The sequence below is a fragment of the Camelus ferus genome, chromosome 13, assembly GCF_009834535.1.
Source record: "Camelus ferus isolate YT-003-E chromosome 13, BCGSAC_Cfer_1.0, whole genome shotgun sequence".
In the NCBI taxonomy this organism is placed as follows: domain Eukaryota; kingdom Metazoa; phylum Chordata; class Mammalia; order Artiodactyla; family Camelidae; genus Camelus; species Camelus ferus.
Window position 1 is genome coordinate 39,493,190 of NC_045708.1, and position 8,752 is coordinate 39,501,941.

The window sequence follows — 8,752 nt, forward strand, 5'->3', positions numbered from 1 at the left end:
CCACAGATGGATCCCCACAGTGCCCGATACCCTGCCCATGGCGCTCCCGTCAGCCCCGAGCTTTCTGGGTGTGCTGGACAAGTCCTATCCTTGGACATGAGGCGTCCTCAGTTACCACTAATGGGTAAGCACCGCCACCTCACTCTCCCAGCTGACACGGTTTTAATTAGCCAAAGGCAATTAAGCTTTAACCATGGAAGCTCACTAGCAGTCTTGGGAGCTGCCAGCTTAACAGGAGTGGACACCATCCCCACACTGAGATGGTGCCTGAACGAGGGAGCCCAAAGATGCCACCCTGCTGTGTTGGCTCATGTGCACCACCCACCCACTTGCTGTGTGCAGGGGGCTAACTGGCCCTCTATAACGGCAGCTGCCACTTCCCAGGCACCTCTGTGAGCAGGCACTGCTGTCCCCGTTTTACCGATGAGGAAGCACAAGGGGTGTGAAAAGTATCTTGCACAAGGTCACATAGCTACCAAGTGGCCCAGGCAGTCTGACGCCAGAGTCTCTAGTCCGGGTCACTATGATGTAAGTCATTATTTTAAATTAAGTGAAATACCTTGATTTTTTTTTTCAAATGTTCCCAAAGTCTGCAATAACATCATAAAAATCTTTATTTTCCCATTTTCACATTATAGAAAACTTAAAAAAAAAATCCTTCTCCTAACTCTAAAACAAAGCCGTGTGTGCCCTTAAATGTGTGACAATCCTTTCTAAAAAGCAACTGGCACCTCGCTGTAGAAATGGATGGTGGGAACTCCTTGAAGAGGCCTAGCACTCAAGTAGTTAAGGAAATGACAATTTCAACAGATTTCTGCAAAGCTCCTTTATTGACAGCCCAGCAGGTGTTTATTCCATTAAAACACCGAATATTAATGGAGCCCTTGATTTACATTCTAAGCTTGATTTACATGATGGTTTTGTTATGCACCAGACTTTGTCCCCAAGTATTAATTCTGCCAAATATTTCCCAGCCAGTTGCTGCTCCGACTCCCTGAGGAATGAGCAATGATAACACAGCCTGTACCTGTTATTTTGCCAGCAACCCCATTTCATCAATTTATGGTGAGAGGTAACATGGGAAAGTTTAGAAAGGAAAGAGGAAGGTACAAGATTTGAATATTGTCTCTACAGAGATGGAACCATTCCACAGGCGATACCTAATTCTTGCTCGTGGCATTCTCCAGGAAGGCTGTGAAGCATCATTTCCAGAAAACGTTAACAGCGGGACCTGAGTTCCCCATGGGGGTGTTTACTAAGTTGTCCCATGTAAGGGAAGGGTTTCCTGAGAGCACACTAAAGGTTAAGCATTTCATGTAAGTCAGCTCAGCCAACCCCAGACAACCCTAGGAGGTGGGTACCACTATCCTGAGTGCATCTTATAGATGAAGAATCTGAGATGCACAAGTTATTCGTCTAAGGTCATATTCCTGCTAACTGGTGGATTTAGGATTGTCTCTTCAAGGTTGTGATCTCTCCACCAAATTATACTGTCCCTGGCTAATGGAAGGAACACTGGCTAAGTAGTCAGGACTCCCGGGTTTCAGTTCAGCTTGGCCTTGGGCAAATCACTGAGCTCCCTGTATCTGTCTCCCTTGGAAAATAGAGGGCATGTATTTGTTTTAAACCTGTAGGGCTTTTTGCAGCTCAAAGGCTGATCCAGCCAGACATCTCTCCCTGCAAAAAGATCGACCTGAGGTAGCCTAATTTAGGGGACGTAGCACCTGGCCTGCAATCAGGCATTTTGCCAGTCTGATGGGATGCAGCAGGTTAATTCCCACTCCAGGCCTGTCTCCCATCTGTGAAAGGAGGGTTGGACAGGCAGGCTCCAATTCTAACGGTCCACAGTTCTACATCACCGTCAAATCACTCTATAATGTACACATTTATGAAGAGTTTTAAATTAATTGGTTCTCGATTCCTTGAATCTGGTTTTTAAAAGCGCTTACATTAGGCTAGCCTTCTATAAATACGTAAACTATGGAGCAAAAATTTAAAATAAAAAAAAAGAACTTCGTTTGCATAAATACTAATTTCTCAGCTATTTTAGGCCAACTTGAATTAGACAGATGTAAATAATCCGGTTTTATTTATTGGAATCATTTCGCCTAGGCAGAGGCCAAGCAGTATAGTGGGAAGGGCACAGGTTTGGTCAATACTCAGATTCCAGCTCTGATGAAAACAGCTGTGCATCCTTGATGACGTTGCTCAAATGGAGCTTCAGGTCTCCTCATCTGTAAAATGAGAATTTCACAGCACCTACCTTGTACAGTTTGAAGGTCTAAACATAGTATATAAAAGTACCTCACAGACAATGGCACATGCAGGCCCTCAACAAATAACTGACCGACCACTGAAAGCAGAGAACTCACATCAATCTAACGCACAACCGAAACCGCTCAAACAGTCGCCTGCAACGGAGGCTCAGAAGGCGGCCACCCGTACCTTGAGCTCTCCATTGACTTCATGCATTAGAATCATCTGGGGAGCTTTAAAACTGCTGATGCCCAGGCCACAGCCTGGAAGAGAACCTTGGAGTGGGACCCATGGGATTCCCACTGTGCAGCCAAGGGTAAGATCCCTGCCTTATAATCCAGCCTTTCTAGGTCCGCTCTCAGAATCCCGCCTCCTGGCCTGAATGCTGGCTCAGAGCCCAGCGGCAGGCCTGGGAGTCATTAGGGCTTGGTGTCTACATTCACTAAGAAACCCGATGGTGTGTGCTGGGGGCAAGGTTACTCTGGCAGGTACAGCAGTCACCAGCTACTGGGAAGCTGTTTGGAAGGCAGAGAAAAGAACTTCAGTGCACTAGGAATCAGCCTAGGGCCCTGGCCTCAGGGAGCTGATCATCCCATCAGCGACAAGAAGCTGGACCACCCCACAGCAACCTGTGCGCCAAGCAAGAAGTGAGGCTGACTGTGCTGAGCAAGGGACAGCGCCAGGAGCTGGAGGGGGAAGGCTGCCAGGAATGTCGGACATGTTACAGGAGGCAGTCGCTTTGAGCTTGGCCCTGATACTCTTGTTAGGTTGGACTCTTGTTAGGCGACCCTAGGGGCCAAGGACAGAGAACCTGATTCTGTTCCTAACCTGGGGGGCAGGAGCAATGAAAGCTCAAGCCTGCTCCCAGTTCTCCCCAGGACTCAGGCAGAGACCTTCTCTTAATATTCACCGCTGTGGTGCATGGCTCTAGGCTCCAACTCTGCACCCAGGACAAGGTCGCTACGGCACTTGAAGCCTGCTGCCCCTGATACTTGTGGGAAGAAATGGTTTAAAACACATTTTCCCAGCCACCCAATTTTCTTTTTTGAGTGGAGAAACGATAGAAAAGGAAACAGTCTCCAGGCAGGAAGTCCTGCGCTGGTAAAATGTTACCACTGGTTCCAATTAACACGCAAGGCTCATCCCAATAGTTTGACTTTATTCAATCAATACAACATGATCTCAGTGCTAAGCCGCCTCAATAGGGCCATGTCTCTGGAGGTGGTTTTGAGCCATTAGCTAATTGTATTAACTTTCTGGGTAGCTTAGATGATGGTGGAACAGAGGGACCAGATCTGCCTGTCACAAACCTCTCAGGGAACCAGCCAGTCACACCTGTGAGGGTCTTACAGATCTAGTTCCATTTTCTCACATCACAGATGGGGAAACTGAAGCCCCAGCAGGGGAGGGTCCAAGTCACCAGTCAGTCGGTGGCAGTCAGGTGTCCTGATTCTTCTCCCCAGACCCTCAGCCCAGCTTCTTAATGGAGGAGAGCTGGACTGAAGGCAAGAGGCCCATGGTCAGACTTCCGGAGCCAGAAGGGCCTCAGCCGTCGGCCACTCCCATCCTACACGTGGGAAACTCCACTGAGAGAAGGGAAGTGACTCGCCTGAGGGCCCAGATGGCAGCTTGGCTCCTTCTTGCCACTGTACCTCGAAACAGAAGCTTCCACAATGGAATATCAAAGGAATGGCATGTGGCAGCTGGCCAGTGCAGACAAAGGGGTCAAGTTAGCAACTTTAAATACAAATAGTCCAAACAAATGACTGAGTAACAACTGGTTTTCCTAACTTAGTCTCACCTTCCAGGAGCGGTCCTGTTTCTGGAGAGGACCAGCCCCAGAAAGCAGTATAAGAAATGCAGCATTAGAACGAACACCAAGGCTGCAAGATGGAGTGGGACAGGCCTGGGGTGGGGGTGGGGGCGTTCAGATAACCTGCACTTGGCTCAGCAATTCCAGGACTCCCTCTCTGGTGAGGAAGACCACCTCTCCGGTGTTCTGGCACCAAACCTCAAAGTGTGCAGGGTTGTCCAGGGCCCTTCTGCCCACAATGATCACAAAGGGGTAGCCGAACTTGTTGGCATCCTTCAGTCTGTTTCCGATGGTCAGATGGGTCCTGTCGTCCAGCAGGACCTCCCCGCGGAGTTGCGGCACTGCTTCTGTGATGTGGTCATACAGGTGCCCCGTGAGCTCTGTGGCCGCCTCCTCCTTACTGCCCTTCTTGGGAGGGATGAGGCAGACTTGGTAAGGGGCCAGGAGGCCGGGCCAGCGGATGCAGTCTTCTGTAGAGAGAACTTCAATGGCAGCAGCCAAGATCCGTGTCACACCCAAGCCATAACACCCCATTTCAGCTAGGGATGGTCTGCCGTGGACATTGGTGAACTGGGAATTGAAAATGGAGGAGTACTTGGTGCCAAGGTAAAACGTGTGCCCCACCTCGATGCCTTTTGTTTCGGTCAGTGGTCCCTGGCAAGCAGGGCAGTTTGTCTGTGCCGAGCCCAGAGTCTCCATGTTGGCTGCGAAGTTGCAGCTGGGACAGATTGCAAGCCGGTCCTCCCCGACGTCCACCGGCAGCTGGAACTCGTGAGACATGGTGCCCCCGATGCTGCCCACGTCTGCCTGGACCTTGACGCAGCGCAGCCCCAGCCTGTGGAACAGGCTGTCGTAGGCCCCACACACCAGGTGGTAGGTCTGCCGGGCGGCCTCAGGGGAGCAGTCAAAGGTGTACATGTCCTTCATGTAAAATTCTCGGCCACGGAGAAGACCAAAGCGGGGCCTGGGCTCATCCCGAAACTTCCTCGTCACCTGGTACAGCAGGAACGGGAGCTGCTTGTAGGACAGTGTCTTCTGGGAGGCGACCAGGGCTGTAATGGCCTCCTCGTGAGTTGGTCCTAGGCAGTATTCCTTGCCGTGTCTGTCTCTCAGTCTCAGCAGCTCCTTGCCCATCAAGTCCCACCGGTTGGTGGCTCGCCAGAGCTCTGCTGGGCTGAGGCTGGGCATGTTGACCTTCTGCCCCCCAATGGCCTGCATCTCCTGGTCTATCAGCCGCACGAGCTTCTCCATGGCTCGGACAGTGTAAGGCAGGAGGTGGTAACAGCCGGAGCTTGCCGGGTAGATCAGGCCCACCTGCAGCATCAGCCGCTGGCTCTTACAGGTCAGGTCGCCAGATCTGCCCTCGAGAGAGAGCACCTGGTCTTCCCGAAGGTTCTGGGGCTGGAACATGCGGGACAGCACCAAGCGCTCCCTTCTCCCTGGGGTGCGGTGGTGAAACCTGTGAGGGACGTACCCAGAGAGCTGGTGGCTGCAGGTGGCCAGGGCGGGCAGCGCTCTGCATCTTGTCAGCAGCCCTTCCATGATACCCGGCACAGGGAGGCTCTTGTGTCTGAAGAAAAACGAGCTGTGCAGAACTAAGTGTTAACTGTGATCGACACCATGAAGGAGCCAGCACAGGCTGGTCTCCAACAGGCTTCGATGGCAGCTAATGATTTTGCAGATGCAAATCCTTTCTTTTCTGATATCCTAACAGATCCAAGTACGACTTCTCTCACCTCTTACCGCTGTTTAACAAAAATCAGTATTTTCCCATTTATAAAAATACAACAGCATAGTGTGGAGACACCAACGCATGATGACCCCACAGGCTCAGGCTTCCCACCGACTGCACCCTGTGTAGCTTGAGACATATGACTTAACCCCTCTGTGCTGTTTCTTCATCCATAAAATGCTATTACAGCAGGACCCACCATGTAGATTTATTGTGGGAGTTCAGAGAAAAGTTATAAAACGTTATCAGAACAGTATCTGGCACATTCTGTGAGCTGAATCCATGTTTGCTAGGAAAAACAGAAACAAATAAAAAAGGAAATCAACTACAATCTCTCGGCCCAGAGACAATCGCTGCTGATGATCCCTTGTCTCTTTTGCCAACCTTGTCTGTCCACGTACCCCACCCCACCCACGTTTTCAACGTCCTTAAATGCTGTGTGCCTCATCCCCCCTCACAGCACACAGTACCTGGCACGACCAGATGCTCATGACTCCTAGTCAACATCTCCATTCTGTATGTGCCTCTTAAGCTTCAGACCTACCCATCCGACTGCCTCCTGGAGAACACCCCAGAAGGAGCTCAGCATCTTCCCCTCAAACCCGCTCCCCCTCCAGTGCTGCCTATCACTCTGAATGGCACTACAAGCCACCCTTTGTCCAGACCAGAAACCCGGGTTCATCCATGCTGAGCTTACCCTGCCATGCACCACCTTCACCAACCCACTGGCCCCGGCATTCCTACCTCTTCACTTGCTGCTGACTCTGTCCCTTCTCTCCACCTCCACAGCCTCTACCCAGGTCTAGGCCACAATCATCTTTCACCTGGGCTATTGCAACAGCCTCCTCACTTGGACTCCTAGCTTCCAGGCCCACCCCATTCTCCACGCTGCAGCCACAGGCAATACTTCCAAGACACACTTGACAACAGCTGCGGTCCCTGCTGGCCTCCTCTCACCATTACCCTCTCCGGCTTCAGCAAGGTCACTATTAAAACACACTGTCCCCTTTGCATAGAATGCACCTCTCCCCTTCACATACCAACATCTACTCATCCTCCAGGCCTCAGGATTGCCACCCTGTCCTCTAGGAGGCCTTCCTCGTCCCCCACCCCATACTCCAAAGACCAGCTTTCCTGCAGCAGCCCCTATCAAATACCAATCATTCTTTGGAGTTACTGCTCATTTGGCTGCAGGTCTTCCCCCAAGCACTCAGCTCTGCATAGGCAAGGACTAGATCTAACTTGCTCATCACTCTGCATGTAGCAGAGGCTTACTACACATTGTCTCATGAATGAGCATGATGCTTTCAGTATGATTTTATAAAATATTCACACATTCCTAAGGGCAGTACAACATTCCACTGATTGACTAGATTAAAAACGATTCTCCAGAGAGCTGTCAATTTTCTGCTATACGTAATCTACAATAAATTTTCAGGAGATTTTCAGGAATGGAATTACTGAGTCAAAGGGTATAAACTCTTTCATGGTTCTTAATTTATCCTGCCAGACTTTGTAAGCACCTCAAATCTTCAGCATATCGCATGGGGGTGCTCCCCGGCAGTACACTGAGAATGGGTTACTGACTCCTCTCAGTTCTAGGAAGCTGGAATCCCCCAGGTGGCTCCCGCCAGCTTTCAGTAGCCTCACAGCCTCCAGCTGGTCCCCTCCAACCTCAAGCAGCGTCAGCCCTTTCTCCAGGGCACTGTACAAATATAATTATTTCCTATGTGGCCTGTGACCTGAAAAAGGGTGGAAGGCACAGCCACAGAGCCCTGATGTGACTGCGTGGAAAAGTGCAGGTTCACATTTGGTGCCATTACTTAAGGTCCCACCTCAGGCCCATGGCCCAGGCCAGAAACTCCTTCATCCTTGACTCCTCCTAAAACGAATAAGTTTGTCTCCAAGATTTCTCTCAGGTCCACCCTATCCTTTCTGTCCCTTACCTTCTCCACTTGGGTTGAAAAGCTCCATTACAGCAGCCCAGTGGTTCTGAAATTTAAGCAAGCATCAGAATTGCCCAGAGGGCTTAACACACTGACTGCGGGGCCTTACCCTCAGAGTTTCTGATTCAGTAGGTCTGAGTGTGGGCAGAAAACTTGTATTTCTAAAAAGTTCCCAGTCACAACGACCCGAGGCAACAAGGGAAGTCCTGCACTCATTTCACAACGTTAAGGAAACAGACTAGGAGACGAGTGTTATCCAAGAGTTTGTGATTGAGACCCCTCCCCAATACCAGGACAGGATGCACATGGGAAAACGGACACCAGGGTCCTCGGTCTCTGCGCCCAGAACCAAGCCCTCCTTCACGCCGCAGTCTCCCGCCAGCCCCTCAACCCTCACTGTCACCCACGCTCACCGACTACAGCGCCAGCCAACGCCAACCGCGCTCCGACTTCCGCGTCGGACCAGTGCGCTTGCGCCAGGGGTGTGCCCGCAACAAGCCCCGCCCACTGCCCTCCCTGCCAATCACAAAGCCGCACTCACTGGGACTGGCCCCACCCCTCTCTGCACGCAAGTGAGAGGTTTGCCGGAAACAGCCAAGAAGAGAGAACGTGATCATAGATTGGTCTGGCAGCCTTGAGTAAATCACCGTCCCGGAAGTGCCCTCTAGGATTTAGGGAGGTTTAACTCTATGATCAAGGCCGATCTCCTGGGTTTTGAAGCTGGTGTTCCGTCTCACTGCCAGGGCCCTGCCCACTCTTCAATAGGTAAATAGATGGTGATAGGGTAACTATGACAACGATAGGCAATGCCGTTTAGAATCTACCCTATGATTTTACAGGCTTTCAATTTAAATAAATTTTAAAAATTTAAACAGTTGAAATAGGGCACCTTTCTTTAGTCTTTAAGACACTAAATCAAACTTTAATTCACAAAATATTTTTTTGAGCAGCTACTACTACCAGCTCCTTGTAGATAGTCAGATGGTGAACAAAATAGACAAAGTT

At 50.5% G+C, this 8,752-nt stretch overlaps 1 protein-coding gene across 1 annotated transcript; it reads right to left on the reverse strand.

Annotated features, from left to right (window-relative positions):
* Positions 1–811: 811 nt before the first annotated feature.
* Positions 812–8,217, reverse strand: PARS2 (prolyl-tRNA synthetase 2, mitochondrial). The gene is made up of 2 exons (XM_014555420.2): positions 8,161–8,217; positions 812–6,090 (listed from the first exon to the last, which is right to left on the reverse strand). Exon 2 carries the CDS (start codon positions 5,609–5,611, stop codon positions 4,184–4,186), a length of 1,428 nt encoding a protein of 475 aa, XP_014410906.2. The 5' UTR covers positions 5,612–6,090; positions 8,161–8,217; the 3' UTR covers positions 812–4,183.
* Positions 8,218–8,752: the final 535 nt, after the last annotated feature.